Source organism: Filicampus tigris, chromosome 16 (genome assembly GCF_054856515.1).
Source record: "Filicampus tigris isolate MCC_2025a chromosome 16, RoL_Ftig_1.0, whole genome shotgun sequence".
Taxonomy (NCBI): Eukaryota; Metazoa; Chordata; class Actinopteri; order Syngnathiformes; family Syngnathidae; genus Filicampus; species Filicampus tigris.
The window spans coordinates 8,929,969-8,949,993 of NC_141232.1; the positions used below are offsets into that span (position 1 = coordinate 8,929,969).

Genomic DNA, 20,025 nt, shown 5'->3' on the forward strand with positions numbered 1-20,025 from the left:
ACGTTATAGTTCTACCCGACACTGGATAGCTGGATAGAGAGATCTTTATCCAGCTTTGTCTTCTAGCCATTGTCCATAGTGGACGATTGTATTGGAAGTGTGTGTGGCTTTTAGCCTGTGGGTGTTTTCGCTATAAAGGTGTGTGTACGCGAGTATTGCTTACATGTTGTTTTGCACCAGCCCTACCCTAAGGTTATGTGCCGGGCATAGTCGGGGAGGGAAAAATTAGTGTGGCCACTGCCAATAACATTTGCCTGCCAGTTATCAGACCAAGCTTCTGATAAGATGACTATGGTAAAGGAAAATGTAACTCCATCACATTGTGTCCCCGAGTATTAGCTAGCTTTATGAATTTAGTTTTTTCTTTTTTTCTTTTTTTTTTTCTTTTTATCAAATGTTTTTGTATGAACTTGTGTAGCACAATTGCATTGGCTCATTTAAAGCTGCTAAAACACTCAAGATGCTCACTAATGGCAATACTTGTTTATTTGGTAGGCAAGAATTGAGGCAAGAGGTGGTCTTTGCATATTGTGATACATGAAGATTTTTATTTTTTTTGTATTTTCATGCTTGTGGTATTTTAATTTATTTTGTTTTTTGTGCGATCTGTGCACAAATTTTTTTTGGACTTCAAAAGTTTTTTTTTTTATTCTTTTCATTTAAAGAAGTATTCATTTTTATAGTGGACCATTTAATTACATCAAATTTGATGTTGTGGTTGACTGAAGGAGTCTGGGCTTGGCGCATACCTTAGGGAAGACAACTGAATCATAACTTTAAATATGATATCAAGGCTGGTGAGTTTCACCTCCCTTTTTTGTTTAACTGTGGTGCAGGTGGGATGTTTGCTGATGTACTCCTTTTTAATTTTATCAAAGGGGAAAATAAAAGTTTTCTATTACACTGTGTTCAAAATTATTTAAGTTAAACATTTGAGTTTTTTTGCCCCCTCTGTGGGAAGTGTTGGGTCTCCTGTCTACATTACTGTTTCGTTCAGACGAGTTTGCTAGTTTCTCAAATTGAGCCAAATTAGAGGAAAATTGGGTGTAACTTGGAATACTACTGTATTATAGTAATTTTATGGAAAAAAATACGAACATTACAAAAAAAGCTATATAGCAACACACAACTTTGCTGCGTACGTCTTAGAGAGCAGTTCAGAATCAAAGTTTAATGTGATTAAAAAAGAAAAATACATGCACACCTGAGATGCTGCGTGTTTGGACACTGACATTGGAGCTCATAGAGGCTGCAATTTGGACCCCCCAAAAATTCAACATCCACACACACTGCTGGAAGCATTGTAGCCAAGAGAACGCGATGAAAGAAAGAGAGTAGATTTCTGGAAATAACAGCATCATGGGTCAGTGCTTCTTGTGGCGACGCCTAGCCTGGAAATCCAGGCTCGAGGCTGAACCATTGATTACGCCAGACTAGGTGACACCGTCTTCCACTGGTTAAGTACTTCCCAACACTAAACAGGAAAACCTTTAGTCAATTTAGATGAATGAAAATTAAGGTACGAAGTAATGTTTGAAATTGAAAAATGTTTTCGGTAATGTGCGGGTTAGCAGAAAAAAAATATCCGACTTGATTCAAAAACAGCCTTTTCATTGTGCGCGTTGATGACGTCAATTGCTGCCGCCGGAAGTGCAGTTTTGAATTTGTAGTTCGCCGACACCTACAAAACGGACGATTACTGTTGGTGCAGTACGGTGTTTGTGCGTATAGATCGGATGATTTGCATTTTTTGTATCATGTCATAAATGACCACCAATTAATTGCGTACTGTATATTTTTGCGTGGTGACATCGTTATTGTTTGTTGTTTATTTGGGCAGTAGCCATTTGACATGTATGCGTTTTAGTTGGTAAACTTATCAGATGTAAGTTACAGGGTGTATTTTTTAAAAATGCATATTTTATTTTAGCGAAACTAAGAATTGCCTTTTTGGTTTTATGCTTAAGTCACTTGTGTTGCTGATCTGTGTAAGCTAGTACTGCCGGGCAAATAATGCAATCACCAAAAGAGGTGAAGAGTGTCGCTTTGGTGGACATGTATTAATGCTGCTTCGCTATGAATGACGTAAGGATGAACAAAGGGGCTGCAACCGGTAAAGATGGGGGACAAAGTGGACCATCTCACGAGTTTGTGAACAGTGAAGTCTCGAGTGCGGAGATGCAAAGGTAAGACCACAACCAGCGATTATAATCCTGTCAAAATAAGTAAATGCAGTGTGTTTCCCAACCTTTATTGAACAAAGACACTTATTTTACGTTCGAAAAACACATCATAATCATCAAAACAAAAGTACCACATGAAAATGTTTGAATATTCTTAAATAATGATCCTCAGATGTCACTTAGGAATTCACTAGTGTGAAATGTGGGTCTGTATAGTTGATCTGCATGGCAACAGGTGGACACAAGTTTATTTTTTACCTACTGCCATTTAATAGAGGCATAATGTAATTATTCTACCTATCAGTAGACATCGCTGGAATAGATGAACAAAATACATTATTTGTAAAAAAAGAACTTATTTTTTTGATAAATTCCCTACAGTCATTCTGATACTACCCTTTCTCCTGAGGCGAGTGGATTGTTGTCATTGCCTTGGGAGATGGTAACCCACATTGCCTCACATCTTCCTGCTCACTGTGTCATCTCTGTGCTGCCAAAGGTGAGTCATAAAGACGCGAGTCAACTCCTTATTCACTTTACGATTAAAATGAATTGAGCAAATGAAAGATCCAGTTGATAATAGCTGTTATGGCATTCTGTAGTCCAAAATGATGGCGCAATCCCTATCCATTTTCTCATTTCAGGTCTGTTATGCTTTGCGCAATGTCGGCAAGGACAGTGCCGCCTGGCAGTTGCGGGCACGCAGACTCATCGGGTCAAAAGCTAGCTTTCCAGTAGGGCCAAGGGAAGACTTTGACTGGCCTATTGCTTGCTTGGAGATAGAGAAACTGATTACCTGCTGGACCAACGTAGCACAGGTTGTGACCACGGGGCACCAAACTGATGCGGACTTGGAAGGAGTGGAGCAGCAACGAAGGGACTTGCAAAATGAAGAACCAGTGGCAGAAGGGCAAGCGGACAATAGAGCAGGTGTAATGGAGCCAGAGCAAGTGGCAGTACAGGAGGGAGCACATGATGTTGAGGATGGGGTGGTATTTGAAGAAATGGGGGGTGAACCACACCCCGTCGTAGACGAGAACCAACTGGTGCAATTGAGGGAAATGTTGGAGGAGATATTAGAAGGTAATCCAGAACAAGTGATGGAGGAAGATGGGGATCACCCAGTTGTATTTGAGGGCCAAGACCATGATCTTGATCATCAACAGGATTTGGCTCACCTTGGCTTTCAGGGTAGGGTAGAGAAAGAGCATCAACCGCCCAGTAGTCTGTGTCCACCCCCAGCATTAGAATGCATCACCCTCCTTTCAGGCCACATTGCCGAGGTCAACTCCGTCCTCTTGGTGGGGGGCGATGGGGCCGTTTGCGCCACAGGCTCCAGAGATCGGGATGTTAAACTTTGGAATCTGCAGGCAGACTCTAGCAATATGTTGATGCACACGTTGGTAGGCCAGGGCCACTTCAACACCCATCAGGGCTGGGTGTGGTGTTTAGCATCTCAGGGACCCCTTTTGGCTTCGGGGGGCTTCGACAGAACAGTGAGGTTGTGGGACCTCCAGGCCTGTGGGGCGGAGAGGGGGGTGATCAGGACCGAAGCTGCCGTCATCTGCTTGTCATGTCTGCCTGATGTGTTGCTGGCTGGTACATTCAATGAGAACGTCCAAATGTATGACCCTCGAGGTGAGACGCCTTGACTGTGCTACAGGGTTTTAATAGTTTTTTATATTTCATTATAATGAGTTTTTATTTTTATTTTTATTTTTTTTTTAAATAGCACAGTACTTTGAATTAGTTTTAGGGTGGATTTGTTAGGTTTTTTTTTGTGGTTTTTTTTTAACGTTTTGTTTTAGTTTGTATTAGTTTTAGTACTTGATATTTTTTTTATATCTGGCATATTTGTGGTGTGCAAAATAAAAAAGTATTGAAACGCTAAATAGTTGAACATGAAAAGTACACAGTATACAGTAGATCCTTACATACGCACTTCCCCTCAATATTTTTTAAAAGGCTTTTTTAGAAATGTATTTGTAATGACCATCTATTATACACTGATTTTCACTGTCCCCGCAAATAATGGGGGATCGATTGGTAATACATTTTTGGTTAACTCTGAAATTTGACTCGACAGCTGAATATCACTTACTTGTGAGTAGTTCAAAGCACAGTTTTAGGATAGTTTGTCCTTGATGGAGATTTTACTGAGAGCCCCTCGGAATGTTTCATACAACTCTTGTACTGAATCTCTTTAGATTGTGCAGGTGTATGTAGTGCTGTTGTTGCTCGGTGTTTATTGTGCTTGTATCTGCAAATTCTGCAAGTTATTCTTTTTATTTGACCCAAAGCTGCTGTCCCCCTGGTAAAGACCCTCAGACACCATAGCAATTCTGTCCTGTGTCTGGCAGCAGACGACAAGTACATCATCTCTGCGAGTAAAGACAACACTGTGGTTGTCCACGATCGCAGGGCAGACAAAAGTTTGTATAAAGTTCGGGTGAGTGTAAACACACAATAGAAATCATAATCCTGTGATAAAAAACTCCAATTGCCTCTTCTATTTGCAGCTGCGATCTTACCTGCGTTCGATGAGCTACAGTGACCGCGAGATTTGGGGAGGTGACATCAAGGGCATGCTCCGCTGTTTTTCCATGCAGCAGGGGGTCTTAAACCACCTGTCGCAGTTCGATGTGGGGCACACAGCTATGGTCACTGGCATTCACAAGTCACCTGGAACGCTCTATACTTGCTCCTCTGATTTTACCGTCAAGGTGATGCCTTATTACCCAGCACATGGAGCTAGCATATTTTTGTGCTTTAGGGTCCCTGTCAAGTGAACATAAATGTCTTCTAAATTTGAAACCACTGCGAAGATTCAAGCATGAAGTAGTTCTCAGTCTTTGCACACGTCAATTATGTCAATTATATTCAAAACAAATCTCTGAATTCACTTAACAGTGATTTTACCAATTTAACTTCTCCCACTTCCCCAGGTGCACATCCCTTGTGGGCCTCCAAAGACACTATGCACTTTGCGTCACCAAGATGTAGTCTCTGGGGTGAGTTAATCACAGTGCAGATGATTTTTTTATTTTTTTTAATTTTTGAAAATTCCTACCTGTAATACAAATGTATAGTTAACCAGAGTATAATAAAACTAAAATAAATTAACACTACTCACCCTTTGAAAATTTCGAACACATAATGGACGGAGGTGCCATGGTTTAGCTAGTCGTTAGCCACGATGCTAACATCAGCTCGTATGTTATTATTACAAGGGTATTATTGTAAATCGTGTATTGAACAGTATGACCTTTCTTATGTCACAATCACTTTGATTTGCTGTTATGTGGTTGTGGTCAAAGGGTTCGTCTTTGCCATCAATAGTATCCTTTTTTGTGGCATTGTTAAACCACCACCCCCTTCCCCCACAAATAAACTTAAGACAAATCCTTCAGTTGCTTACTGAGCTGAGGTCTCTGGTCAAAATCCCAAGTAGACCACCTTTTGGGAGTTTGACTTCAAGGGTCCCTCTGAAATGTATAATCATAATAATAATAGCATGTTTCTTTTATGACATTTGGTAAATGTAACCATATAATAATGTTTCCCTTGTTTCTTCACTCCCTTCCGCCAGCTGAGCGTGGAGGCTGGAGTCCTGGCTGCCACCTCGGGGGATATGTGTGTGGAAATCTGGAGACCAAGAAAGAGTGAGACTTGAAATTGGATGTGGACAATATCAATATCTCACAATATTGCACTGTTAAGTTGTGAATATAAGATGTATTCAGCATTTTAAAAATGATAAGTATAAGTTATAATTATCACAGTTATGAAAAATAAAATCATTGAGTATTTGACTCTGTGTGTAGTGAATCTACAAGTACCGGTATATGATATGTGTTTCACCTTACGAAATGGACAACAAATAATTTTCTAAGATACTTAATGTGGTTGTTCAAGTGTAGTACGAGGACCACTAGTGGCACAAGGGCTCCCCTGTCGTGGTATGTGGAAAACAGGTGCTTTATAACACACTGGATCCATTTTTTTCTTAACCTGGTACTGTACATTTGTTAATTCAGTTGTGTTCAACTTTGAAGTACAATTCGTTTTCATATCATCTTTTAGAACTGTTTTTCAAACATTTATCTCAAGATGCATTTTTTATTTAACTTACGTGCATTTTGGTTTAATTGAATTATTAACTCATTTTCTGTCAAAGACAAATTTATTTCACAGTCCACCCATTCAATCCCAGGAACTTATTTATATTCACGGCTCGGATTCAGAAAACAGGTCAGCTGCGGTTGGCTCGTTGTGAGCAGTTGCGATGTCATTTTCAGTCTACAGAAGACAAGATGGCCACCCCCAGAGAAGGCTAAAAACAAGTGTATTTTGCTGCTTAACTTATATTCCAAAATAATCAGAATGCCGTGTTTCAACTAGTGGGCCTGCTGGGAACATATTCTTGAAAAAAATATGTTTGGGTTGACTCCCACTTTAAGTCTGCTACGCGACTATTTTTTATCTTCAAATTTGCCTTTACTTAGTACACGTGTCAAACTGTGGCAACAAAAATCAAACTCACCGACTTGTTCAAAATAAAGAACCCTGTGGCATATTGATTTAAAACAAAACAATTTATTGGCTCACAAAGTAATATAACAGTATTTTCAGAAGTGTTTTACTTACAGAGCATTCAAATTAAATTATGTTGATCATGCTGCACAAGTATGTTACAAATTTTGGATGGGAAGTTAATGTCAAATGACAGCTGATTCTCCTGCTGAGTCTGGCATCTCTAATTAGGAGTCTTAAAGCAGCACGCAGGACTTCTTATCTTTGAATGGGTTGGAGGAGGCAACGATGCCGGTGAGTAGAGGGTCACTGCGCCTGTGGTCCTGGCAATACTGGACCAGGTCTACTGCTGTGAGGGAGGTCTAGGATGGAGGTGTACAGGTATTTGCAAGGGGAGGTTTAGTGTTAAATGGTAGACTTTCAACCTGCTAGTATGAGTATGACAGTCAAAGTATGACAGAATCGTTCATAAACAACCACACATACCTTCATCCGCTCCATGCTTGCCTCCAGCCGAAGCTGCTCCACCACTTTTTGCACTTGAGCGAGACTGTTACTGCAGCTCATTTCCACGGGACGACTTGTTTAAAAAAAAAAAAAAAAAGACAAAACAGATTTGATGTCCTTTAGAGGAAAAACAGGACTGACCAGTGATCGGTTCTGCTTGAGAGTACAGAGAAAAGCTTTCAACTTACCCTTTTGACCTGCTCTGCATTTTTATTCACTGTTGTGTGGGAGACTTCAGAGGCCCTTTGAACATTTTTCTAAAGGGCATCCTGCAAAGGGCGCAAAGATCACACCCATTTTTTTAGAATACAGTATATATAAAGGGTTAAACAACCTATATTTTGATAATGCCTTTTTCAAGATATCATCAGAAAAATGGACAAGCACTGTAAAAAATGGATGATGAGTACATACAAGCCTGTCAATTAGTAATACAATGATTGAATATTAAGCAAGTCCAAATTGTTGATTTACAAATAGTATTAACGATGCCAGAACATCAATACAGCACATATTTCTTTTTGAAATGATACTCTGTGGTGAGCTAGTTATTTGTATGACAAACAAAAAAATTTCAACGAAGCAGCAGCAGCTAGACTACATTTGTCCTTCTCCACATCCCGTAGGGTAGTCAATGCTTCCGCATGCGTACGCTGTTTTTAAAAGCTAACTTTGCAACAAAACCGGATTACATACATATTATTTGTGACTGTCGCTTACTTACTAGGCACCGTGTTCCCAGCGCCGCTTTAAGGTGTGTGAATTGTTTATCCGTTTTTCATTCTCATTCTTATTGCTGTCGTTTTTGCATAGCATAGTCGTTAGCTTGTGTTAGCCAAACTGTAGACATCATGCTAAAGCATGGCAAGAAAATATTACACCGTAGACAACATGCTAGGGCAAGAAAATATTACATTTAGTGTTAACATAATACCAGATGTGGCAATGTGTAATAAAATACCATGGTCAATGTAGAAGCACTGATTCAACTCATTTACTAAAGTGAAAATAAAAACAACTGACAGTCTCTAATTACCACCCCCCAAAAACCCATGTATTATTATTATTATCATTATTATTGTTATTATTACTATTGATTGATTTTTTTAAAACCGTCATTTATGTACAATATACGTTTTGCTAACTTTGCACATCTTCAAAACAAAACAATATGCCATCAAAAGATGTTTCAATTTCCCAGTTTTGCTAACGATGTGATTAAAAAAAAAAAAATAAAGGAAAATTATTGAATTATAGACTGAAAAAAATACAACAGTATGTGTTTTTTCAGATTTGACTGAGTATTTTTGAACGCCAGAAGCTTGTAGTTTTTATCTACCATACGACAACTCATTCGTCTTGAATTATTCATGGGTACATCAGTATAAAACAATTCTCTTAAATAAGGAAACGGATCGCTAATATCGTGCCTCTGAATTAGATGAGTCATCAGAATCTCAGCCAGTTTAGATCTCAACTGTGGTTGATTTGGTTGAAAAAAAAACATTTCGATAAAGTAAAGAGTAGAAAGTGCAACTGATTTCAAAAATGGGGAGTAAAAGAAAAATGTACTTCCAACCATTTGGTAATGAAAACAATGATGAGAAATTGAAGTTTAAATATCGTAGCCACTCATTGCAAGCATATCACGAAAACCATTTCTAGTTCAGATGCCGCATCTCACTATCTTCCTCCCACTTTTCTGGATCAGGCAAAGACATGGCAGAAAAGGTCCCTTCTGTTGCTCTTGAGGCTGTACTTAAAACCAGCAGCGACCTACCCGAGGACTTACCGAAAATCAGAGGTTACGACTTCAACCAGGGGGTGGATCTCAAGGCAGTACTCAAGTCCTACTTAACCACAGGCTTCCAGGCCAGTAGCCTAGGCTTGGCCATCCAGGAAATCAACCACATGGTGAGAGGTCGCAGATATACTTGTGCGTGTGCGTGTGCGTGTGCGTGTGCGTGTGCGTGCGTGTGTGTGTGTGTGTGTGTAGTTTTACAATTTCTATGAAACATGTATGTCTTTGTTCCTAGATTGAAAAGCGTCTTGAGACAGTTGAAGCAGAAAATGAGTCTGGTGACACGCCATCCCCTCCAGGCTGCACCATCTTCCTGGGATACACTTCAAACCTAATCAGTTCTGGAGTCAGGGAGAGCATCCGATATTTGGTAGAACACAAAATGGTACGTTTGCTGTCACTCACATGCGATAGATAATGTTCATGCCGTAGTTCATTTGCTCTTGTCTTTTTTTTACTTTTAACATGTATGAGACGGAACACAACAAACACAATTTTGGGAGACAATTTGTTTGATTTATTGTATTTCCCACAGGAAATAATTGAAATAAAAAATGTCATAGATGCCCCTTGTGTGTTTTGTTAACTTTTGTGTAGGTGGATGTGGTTGTGACCACAGCAGGAGGCATAGAGGAGGACTTGATCAAGTGTCTGGCTAACACATACCTCGGTGACTTCAGCCTACCTGGCAAGGAGCTTCGTCTGAGAGGAATCAACAGGTCGGTGAAGTCTGAAATATAATTATGCATTACAGTAGGCCCGTGCGTGTTCTGACTTCCGTACAAATTCGGGTTACAGGCTGCAATTTTTTGAAGGTGCCGCTTTAATGTAATATATCTACAATAAGTCTCTTTCATGCTCTTTAACGACCCTTATTTTCCCCCTCACTCTACGTTTTCTGGTCCAAGGATTGGGAACCTACTCGTGCCCAATGATAACTACTGCAAGTTTGAAGACTGGCTCATACCCATCTTGGACCAGATGTTGTTGGAGCAGAATACAGAGGCAAGTCGAATAGAGCCACCCAATTTACTTACTTAATGTATCGTACTTACTCATTCATTTAGCTTTTTGTGTTTGTTTGGTCATCAATTTAAAACTTAGGGTACCTGCTGGACTCCTTCCAAAATGATCCACCGTCTTGGCAAAGAGATCAATAATACTGACTCTGTCTACTACTGGGCATACAAGGTGAGTCTGATGTTGTATTCTTCATAAAGTGCATTGACTTAAGAACAGCTACAGTCGTGTTATTGAGCCAAGGCACATATTTCACAGTACAAAAATGTTATGGCACACTACTAAAGAAAAACGTCATAAAAAGTGTATATTGCATACTGATATAATTATGAATATTAAATTCTGAGTGAATTTATTGACAAATGTACTTACTGTAAAGTCTGGCTCTGTATAGTTGAAACGATATTCTGTTGTATGAAGGACAACAGATGGGCACACAGGTTAATTTGACCTAACCATCTAGTGAAGAGCATTTCATTATTCTGCCTGTCATTACACGTCGCTGGCATGGATGGAAGAACTATGCTTCCTTATTTGTAGTAAATAAATAACCGTTTTCAAACCAATTAAGTGAAACTGAAAATTTCTGAAATGTTGCACACTTGATGATTTCTTGCGGCACACTACTGTGCGGATGAATAATAAATACCTCTGACTATCTTAATCAAGATTGAGCATTCTTACCTTTGTAAAAGCATTTTCCGTTGCCTGCATACATAATAATGTGCAGTGTGGGCATTACTAATGCATGCCCATTTACTGTTTTTAATTAACAACATTTTTTTTTTCAGAATAACATTCCAGTATTCAGTCCTGCGTTGACAGACGGCTCTCTTGGCGACATGCTTTACTTCCACTCATATAAGAACCCAGGCCTTATACTGGATATTGTGGAAGGTAAAAGAGCAAAATTTCCTTGTTTATGCCATTATCATTTTTTGACAATATCCTGAATGCGAGTCTGTTCTTTATAGATATACGTAGGTTGAACAGCCAGGCTGTGCATGCCAAAAAGAGTGGAATGATCATCCTGGGAGGCGGGCTGGTCAAGCATCATGTAGCCAACGCCAACCTCATGGTAACTCATCTGTTCTTCCCCTCTCTTAACTCATTCACTGCCAGACATTTTCAGACCTAACGTTAGAAAAAAATATGAATAAATTCCAGGGATTGAATGGATGGAGTGTGAAAAGAGATGTAAATTCATCAATGTCAGTGAATGAGTTAAGTATACTACAGAATACTGAATTGTTCTTTTATTTTTATTTATTTATTTTTATTTTTTTTACCATATATATGTTTTGGGTGGTTTGACACTCACTGGTCACAATATTAGGTACACTTAAAAAAGTAGAAACACCCCCTGGTATAAACGGTACTACTATTAGTAGTAGAATTTCTGATCCTGCTCATATAGGATCTCATTGAATTCAGTTTAATTCCTGTTCAATGCATTTGCAATAACATAAAAACAACACCACCTTGCGATAGATTCATCACATTATTTTTATTGAATCATATTAATCATAAATTATATGCAACTAAAGTGACGATGCAAAAAGGGGAAATGAGTCACAAGTTGATGGTCCGCTGCACATTTGGTTCAGAATTCAGTGGACCATGTTGATGAACTTCCTCTTTATGTGTTTATAAAAGCCTGCTGTGTCTTGGTAACAAGTGGCCTATTGGTAAACCATCGGTTTGTGGTTATAGCCCACCCCTTAACCGGCTCTCGAGTTCCTCATTTATTGGCAATAAATGAAGGCTTGGATATATTATTGAATGTAAGAATGCATCATCCGATCTAAAATTACGTCCGTAGGAAGATCATAGATACTGATGAGTGGCAAGTAATTGTCACACATGACTGTAATTAAAGCGGAAGTCAACCCAAACATATTTTTTTCAATAATGTATTCCCAGCAGGCCCACTAGTTGAAACATGGCATTCTGATTAATTTATGCGTTTGTGGAAAATGAGTTAAGCAGCAAAATGCACTCGATTTTAGCCATCTCTGGGGCCGGCCATCTTGTCTTCTGTCGACTGAAAATGACATCACAAGTGCTCACAACGACAAATCACAGCTGACCTGTGTTCTCAATCTGAGCCGAGTGATGGCTAAAAACGAGTGGATTAACACTTATTCCACAAACGTAATATTTATCAGAATGCCCTGTTTCAACTAGTGCGATTGCATAGAACATATTCTGGAAAAAAATATGTTTGGGTGGACTTCCGCTTTAATGCTCAAGCCTGTTTTTACATACTGTCTTTACAGAGAAATGGTGCAGATTACTGTGTGTATGTGAACACCGGCCAAGAATTTGACGGCTCCGACTCTGGTGCCAGACCCGACGAAGCCGTGTCCTGGGGCAAGATCAGAACTGATGCCAAACCTGTCAAGGTATCAATGTTTATTTTTAGAATATTCTGCCGATAAGAAGACTACTGTTGTCACCCTGATCAACTATACTCCAGTATGTATATTTCCAAATTCTGTTTTCAAGTGTATAATATGTTTTTACTTATACTCATCATACAATCCATGTATACAGTATACTTGAACGCATAAAGTCAAAAGTCGTATCATTTGGAATTCAACAAAATGATCTCAAAATGTAGCCTCAATTGTTTGTCCTTAGCTGGCAAGAGGTACCACATTTGGTCCACTATCGCACTTGCAAGTTGGTTTGTTTGATTAAAATAGTCATTAGTCAAATAGTCAAATAGTCAAGTCGATTTCCTGGTCATGGTTGGCCGCAAATTTAGGTAACTGATAGTGGCCAGTGAGTGTACAAAGCTACATACAGTACTTTATTTGCTGCGTCCAGTCAGAATGGGAATTAGTTTACCCTGAAGGTGGCAGTATCTGCTCATTGTCAGCTCCATGCATGCTGAGTTTAAGGTTACATGTCATTGCTTAAAGCTGCACAAAAAACAAACAAATGAAAAGCAGACTGCACTGTAGTGTAATGTAACATCCATTCAAAATGAAAAACAGACTGCACTGTAGTGTAACGTAACATCCATTCATCCATTTTCTGTCGCCCTTATCTTCACTAGTGCGTTCTGTAGCTTGTCCCAGATGACCTTGGGTGAGAGGTGGGGTACATCCTGGACTGGTCGCTTCTCGCTAGCCAATGGCAGGGTGACTGCAACCAGTGGAGGAAAAAAAAGTTTTCATTTTATTTTTCCCTCTTTTGTTTCCAGGTATATGCCGATGCCTCTTTAGTCTTTCCCCTGATTGTGGCCGAGACCTTTGCACTCCATGCCGACAAGCTGACTGCAGGCAAGAAAGCCGAATGAATGCTGCGAAGCACTTTGTCTCATTACAGTTAAACACTTTTTTTCTGGGGGGAAAAAAAACAACTTCATGCTGGGTAACTTTTTAAAGCACTGCAGCATTCCTGTACAATCAGTGCTGCCATGTGGAAATGGGACCGCATGGTCTCTCTTAGGTTTCACTAACAATATTTACTTGTTAGGACAAGTTGTATTACTCTTATTCAGATGGCTGAAATAACACAGTTGCATGTTGCAGCATGAGCCAAAGAAACCGTCAGTTGGGTGTAAGCAGACGCCAGGGAATACATGTGGGCCCATGAGGCCAAAACTACATTTATTGATTTCACTTTAGAATTTCACAATTTAATTGAACAATAAGCTTTGTGGACGCTTTTCAAGATGATTTAAAACAGCACATCGCAATGTGAAATTGTAACGCACACAGGCAATTAAGGAACTGTTTTGTTTGACGATTGTAAGGAAAATTGGTGCAATTCAGAAGGCCACAAGAGGGGTGCATGCAATGCTTTAGGTTACTGCGTTTACCTCACTGTCTAAAAACCCTTGAATAGATTAACATGTACCAGTCTTATTTCTACAGTACAAATATTTACATTGATACCCGCGACGATGTTCAGTTGTCATAGCCATTTGTTTGTTTGATACCGGGATGATACAAACATGACTTAACCAATTACAAGTGAATATGGTGGGCTCATAGGCTAAAGAAAAAAAAAATTACAATTATGGTAGGTGTGGATCTGATTTTATTTATTTTTTTTCCATTTTAACATTGTGAGTAAGGCATATACATATACTTGTGTGTGTCTATTCTATTCTATTCTATATTATATAATATTATATTATATTATATTTGCATAAAAAAAAATATCTGTAATCGGGCATTACCTAATTTGGAACTTTCTGTTTTAAATAAACAAAAGTTAGTGAATGGTGTCTTCTGACCTTTTCGGCGAGAATTCACAACTGACTGAAATGACACGTTGTTACCTCTGTTCACTTGTTGACTTTACAATTTGTACTTGCCCAGACACAATACATTGTCTTGAACTCATTTTCCTCTTTGCTCTCTGCTGAAACAACCCCATGATCAAGTCAAGTCATTTCCCAATGTGATAAATCAGTCTGATGTTATGGCAATAATATTTCCTGTGGCTAATTACGCTTCCCATATCCTCAAGTTGTTTTCCAAACACACTTATAGTTTTACTATAAGTAAAAAAAAAAGTGAATTGTGGATTGCTTTCATAGTACGTTAACATAAACTTAATTCTTCCCATCGTGGTTCAAAGCGTCTTGTCTTTACTCTGAATATTGGCCTTCTCTTGCTTTTGGAAATGAGGAATGGAATTGGAACTGGGACACAGTCAACTTTCCACCAAAACCTGTGCCCAAAGCGCTACACACACACACACACACACACACACATGCCTCCCAAAAATTGGGTGTTCCTTTCCCACTACAACAGCTTTTCCATTCAGGTCATTTATGTATCAAGTGTCTTTTTGTGCAGCACTGTTGGATTGTCAATGCAATCATTAAAGCCTCAGAAGTCATCCAAAACATCAGCTCAGTGAGTGTCTTTGACCTTTTTATAATGCCATCACGTAGGGAAAGTGATGGTAAACTTAGAACAGGAAATGGAGGTGCTTACTACACTGTCAAGGAATCCATGTATACTGCTCAGTTGTGGCCATCTGCAGCGGGTGAATCGTTTTCTTACCGTTTATTCACTAAAGCAGTTGAAAGCACGCCGGTAGCTGTGTCTATCCTCGACCACCTGTGGATTGATTCCAATTCATTCCGACAGGCAGTGGTAGACTACAGTATATCGTCGCTGTCCTTTTTCTGATTTTTACATGAATGGCGTTTCCGCTTTACATACATCGCATTAATGTGAAATTTAAAAAAAAAATCCAAAATTGGAGATAAGTGTTTTTCTCCGGACAGCGATGACATTAAATTAGCTAAAGATCTTGACTTTTACGTAGACGAGCAGTTGCATAAGCCAGCTCAGTGTTGCGTTAGACTTATTGTACATCATCTTTTATTTTTTATTTATTTATTTATTTTTGTTTGTAAAAAGATCCCAAACTTCGGACATTGTCTTTTATGCTTTCTTTCCTCCTGGCTCGCGCTTAATGGCACGTGCTGTGGAAAAATGATCGCAATATAGTGAGAAATTTGCGATATAAAAGATCTGCTGCCTTAGAATGAAACCGCAAAAACTGAACCACGCTATGGCGAGGGATGACTGTGTACATCGGTCTGTTAGGCGTCTTCAAAGGGTTAATAGTTTTACTTTTTTTGTGTTTTTTTTCGTGCAGTGCGCGTGCGTGGCAGTTCAGGCAAAATTTTGAGTAAAAAGTTTTGTGTATCATTAATGAATGTTTTGTGAGCCTGGAACAAATTGATTCATTTTTCATGATTTCCTGTGGGGGAATGGGTTTGGAAATTGGAAGTCAAGCAGCGTGACAGAACTGATTGTTTTGACTTGACTTTGGTTGCAGTCTAATGTGCAATGGAAGGACTACAGAGAAGGCTGAGAGGTCAGCTACGGGAGACCTAGTGTGCATGTTAGATTGTCAGACATGAGGACGTTTTCCCCTTCAAAAGTATTTAGTGGTTTTGAAGTTGAGGTTGGGACTGGATTTGATTCAGGTCAAGGGGGCCTCAATGGCCGCGAAGGCCTCACAGCAACGCAAAGACTTGATTTCAGCGCGAGCGCTGAGCTGTAGTCACGCTATGATAATGTTGTGTGGCGTCTGCACAGAGCAGACAGTGTTTGCTCCCACCTCTTCCCCCCACGGTGGAACAATCAGCGCTGTGTGATGTGCACGAACGCTGCAGTGATAATGGCAATTACGTCTGTTCCCGTCCAAAATGGCGGTCAGCGGCAAAGAGTAGGAAGACGATGATGAAGTGTGTGCATTTCTGATTAGGATTAATTGTGTCGGTGTGGGGCTGAGCCCAATGTATCCTGACTGCTTATCTCCACTGTGTTTACCTGTTATTACCATGGTAACGAGTAGTTTGCTAAACTCATTGGCCAACATGGACAGGCAGGTGAGTGAGTGCATGGGTGTGTGGGTATGTCAAGGGAGGGGCTGACACAAAGGTAAACTTTCAAACATGAAGAGGGGAAAAAAAACATCTCTACCTCATGCTGAGAAACAGGAAGTCCCCTGACGCAGCTGGGTTTATTTTTTACTCTGATGGCCTATGTGACATTGTTGCCATAGCAACTCAAAGCAGCAAGGACAAACACCCAAGTGATTGTTTTTTTTGACACTGGTGTTATAAGTCAGATTGGTTGTCCAATGACTACCCTTTTTAAGTATTACGCTAATTAATGTCTGTCACTTTTAGTGTCGCGTCGATATATTTTGCATCTGGAGGCCACATCAGACTTTTGATATCGAGACTGGCCTTGTCATTCGTGATAATAGTGAAAATGTGTATGTAAAAATCGTTGTATTTTCCGGTAAATGCAGTAGGTAGAAACTACCGGTAAACAGAAATGAATGAATGGTACCAAAAAAAAAGTAAAAGGGTTTGTTTTAAATAAATAAAATGAAATAATTGAAATTTGGTTTATTACAGATGATTATAATTAATCTACCAAATAATAAGGTAAATAAAACATTGTCAATTCTACAGTGCTGAGTATACAAATTTAATATTCCCCTCAATGATTTCAAAGTACACAAATGTCTTTGCCCGCACCTGCACCTTTCTGATGCAAAATTTGGAACATGATGAGCAATAAATAGATGCCTTCCACTCTGGAATATTGTCGTGCTATGCCTTACCTTAATTGTATGTGACATTGTTTCGATGTGTTGTGCTGTCATGCCATGATTTATTACATGATTATACTGTATAGTTTTTTTATACAGTAAAAACACAAGAGCTGTGGCTCTCTCATTACCATGGCAACCCTTGGATTGCCAACGTTGGTGATGCTTTGTCACATGACAGCCAGTCACTGCATTTGTGGATCTATATTACACATGACACCTGTAGAGGGAGTCCAGGAGCACAAAAAAAAAAAAAAATCCATACTGCTGTTTTTTTTTTTTTTTTTTTACTCACATGCGTCAGAATTTTGCATTTGGATGTCTCTCTTGACTGTTGAAGAGGAGCATATGTTATTGTCCTTATATGCCTTAAAGTATGCCCATAAATTTTAACCTTTTTTTAATATTGCATTGGATCTCCCATAGATGATAGTAAGAGCAAAGAAAGTCACTTGTAATGGCCAATCGTGTTGGAAATAATGCAAAAAGTTAATACTATAGAGGAATGCAAGATTTTTGTTCTAAAAATGTATTGATTTCGAATGGCCAATCTTTTAACCTGTTTATAAATTGTATTTTTTTTTTAACAAGGGGTCTGGAATATGCACTATAGTGCCCTAACTGCTTGTGTGCGCATGCGTGTGTGTGTTTAAGCCAAATACAAATGTTATTAGCGGTTGATGTCTCATTCCTGGCCAATCAAGTTTGTGCAGAACGAATTTGAAGTAATTACAAACCACAAACAGACACTCAAACTTCCCCCAAAAGATTTATTTCAATGTGCAAATCCATTTTCATTTCATCAGGCAGGCACGAATGAACACAAGCTGTAGCATAAACAGTCACTTCAGTCGAACATATGCAAATATCTCAGGTGTACGGGGCATAAGGAAGTGAGTGCAAATGAGACTACAGGCCCCTGTTCCTGCTGAACTGAGCCAGCCGACGTCACACACTGATTATCAGCACAGCAGGCACAGGAGACCGGTCCAGTACGGTGCCTATACTAACAAATAAAAAACAAATATACATATATTTTCAGGTCAAATTAATTAGCCCATTCTGTTCATGCAGAAATTCACAGGCGAAGGATAATAAGGGGGCCCAAAAAATAAAAATGCAATCCCGAAGTTTCACACGTGTCCTTTAGCAAGTGATGAGGGAGCTGATGACATTTTGCTTTTTCAACAGATTAGCAGTTATTAGCAGATGCCGTTATACCAGCTCCCATGAGCTGGGTGCAGCACATCACCCTGACATTGTCATAACACAATGGTGAGTCATCCGTCATACACACACAACACTCAAACAAGTGCAATGAAGAGGCACAAGACTTTTCTCTTTTTTGACAATTTAGTATAGCGAATTGTTCAACAAGCTATGTCAGCATTTTACAGCAACATGCAACCAGTAGGGACATACTCCAAAAATGTACTGTACCAAAATAAACACTTCATAAATATAAGGGACACATTTTTCAACACCAATGCTGAATTTTGCCATTATTGAATATCATTTAGAAGTTAAGACATATTATCTTGTAAACCCCAATTAGGGCGGGATATGTTCCAGACTAACCTGCAATACTATATGTGAAAATCTAACAATATAGACCATATAAAAAACGTTTTTTTTTTTTTTTTCATCTTATCGCTCCCACAGTCTTTAAAGACAACAAAACACATTGTAAACACTTAGATATGTGCCTTTAAGAGGCGGGACCTGGTGGGTTGACATATGAATGGGAATAATTTAGTCAACTGCAGATGGGGGCAGGGTTATAACGGGGGAGGTCTTTATTTCAAAACAAAACAAAGAGTAACAGTGAGGTCATTTTTGACAGTGAAGACTATGCATTACGTTTGGAACAAAATGTAAAATCAAACTTAAAACTACATTTTCATTAGAACTGGCTAGAAACCACACAACACGTTTAAACCTGTGAACTGGACTCTTTTCCACCAGCATGACTTCCATGCACATGCCCAACATCTCCCGCAACCACACTTGCTGCACAGAAGCACATTATTTTTCCAAACATTATTCATCATTAACGACAATAATGCCCGTTACTAAAAAAAACAAAAAAAAACCAATTTGCTCTTTTAATATAAAATCCTGAATTTCAGTGGCTCTCTACTGATGTAAAGTGACGGCAACCCGTGACCTTGACCTTTACTCCGACCCCTGCAGTTTGCAACCCTGTGGCGACAGAACTTAACCACTGTGAACATGGCAAACTCTGTTCACATGTGTGCTAAGTCCTGTCACCGCACGGCCGGGTAGGGAGCCGAAGAGGGTGTGCTTTTGTGTGAGTGAGCAAATTAGAAAGGTGTGTGAGCGCGTTGCATTCCTCATGCCAGCCATTGGAAATCCCTGGCAATGTGATTCAGTTTTTAGTCTCCAAAATCACCCTGCCAGGAATTCCCCTGGTCAACAGAGACGGCCCGCGACGGGAAATCGTCGTCATCGCCACATCTACAAGACAACATAACGGTCACCATTACCTTCCATCGGCCACTGCCCTTGCCTCGTCTCCATGTCCTTGTGTGTGTGTTTCTCGTCAACTCCCAGAGTTCCCGTGGCCTCTTATAAAAATAGCTTTTCAATGACAGAATGGAGAATTTGGTTAGAAGGAAGTGGCCAGTCAAGTGGCACTCCCTCTAATAGATGTGCGCACCAGTCGGCTCTGTTCCTTCATCTTCGCCTCACGGACGAGAGAAACGCCTTAGCTTGCTCATTAAGAAATAATCTGGAATGTGGTCATTTCATGCTATTTTCTATTACTGTAAGCAAAACAACACAACGAGGTCGTTCCAAAACATCCACACTCTGCTGCTCGCGTTGAATAAGAGGTGCCTTTTGAAGCGGCAT

At 39.5% G+C, this 20,025-nt stretch overlaps 4 protein-coding genes across 6 annotated transcripts in view; 3 read left to right on the forward strand and 1 right to left on the reverse strand.

Moving 5' to 3' along the window:
* The first annotated feature begins 1,642 nt into the window (after positions 1-1,642).
* Positions 1,643-5,995, forward strand: fbxw9 (F-box and WD repeat domain containing 9). Its single transcript, XM_086055571.1, has 7 exons — positions 1,643-2,186; positions 2,565-2,682; positions 2,828-3,821; positions 4,484-4,632; positions 4,703-4,906; positions 5,129-5,194; positions 5,773-5,995. The coding sequence occupies exons 1-7, from the start codon at positions 2,077-2,079 to the stop codon at positions 5,854-5,856; spliced, it is 1,725 nt and encodes a 574-aa protein (XP_085911697.1). The 5' UTR covers positions 1,643-2,076; the 3' UTR covers positions 5,857-5,995.
* A 776-nt stretch (positions 5,996-6,771) lies between these two features.
* Positions 6,772-7,826, reverse strand: LOC147134559 (guanine nucleotide-binding protein G(I)/G(S)/G(O) subunit gamma-7-like). 2 transcript variants are annotated; one of them, XM_086054812.1, is made up of 4 exons: positions 7,638-7,826; positions 7,412-7,492; positions 7,203-7,296; positions 6,772-7,078 (listed from the first exon to the last, which is right to left on the reverse strand). In XM_086054812.1, exons 2-4 carry the CDS (start codon positions 7,429-7,431, stop codon positions 6,953-6,955), a joined length of 240 nt encoding a protein of 79 aa, XP_085910938.1. In that variant the 5' UTR covers positions 7,432-7,492; positions 7,638-7,826; the 3' UTR covers positions 6,772-6,952. The 2 variants fall into 2 exon arrangements, with proteins under 2 accessions (XP_085910938.1, XP_085910937.1); XM_086054811.1 differs by having other exon boundaries at positions 7,412-7,826.
* An 8-nt stretch (positions 7,827-7,834) lies between these two features.
* On the forward strand, positions 7,835-18,430 carry dhps (deoxyhypusine synthase). Of its 2 annotated transcripts, XM_086054803.1 has the most exons (11): positions 7,835-7,977; positions 8,935-9,137; positions 9,260-9,409; positions 9,622-9,743; positions 9,933-10,029; positions 10,129-10,215; positions 10,836-10,941; positions 11,019-11,122; positions 12,324-12,449; positions 13,256-13,334; positions 18,343-18,430. In XM_086054803.1, the coding sequence occupies exons 2-11, from the start codon at positions 8,943-8,945 to the stop codon at positions 18,345-18,347; spliced, it is 1,071 nt and encodes a 356-aa protein (XP_085910929.1). In that variant the 5' UTR covers positions 7,835-7,977; positions 8,935-8,942; the 3' UTR covers positions 18,348-18,430. The 2 variants fall into 2 exon arrangements, with proteins under 2 accessions (XP_085910929.1, XP_085910928.1); XM_086054802.1 differs by lacking the exon at positions 18,343-18,430 and having other exon boundaries at positions 13,256-14,635.
* The window catches only part of LOC147134561 (LITAF domain-containing protein-like), a 65,049-nt gene continuing 63,380 nt past the window's right edge, over positions 18,357-20,025 (forward strand). Inside the window, exon 1 of the mRNA XM_086054805.1 lies at positions 18,357-18,426. The gene's annotated coding sequence lies outside the window, so the exon portion shown is untranslated. The remainder of the gene's footprint in view (positions 18,427-20,025) is intronic.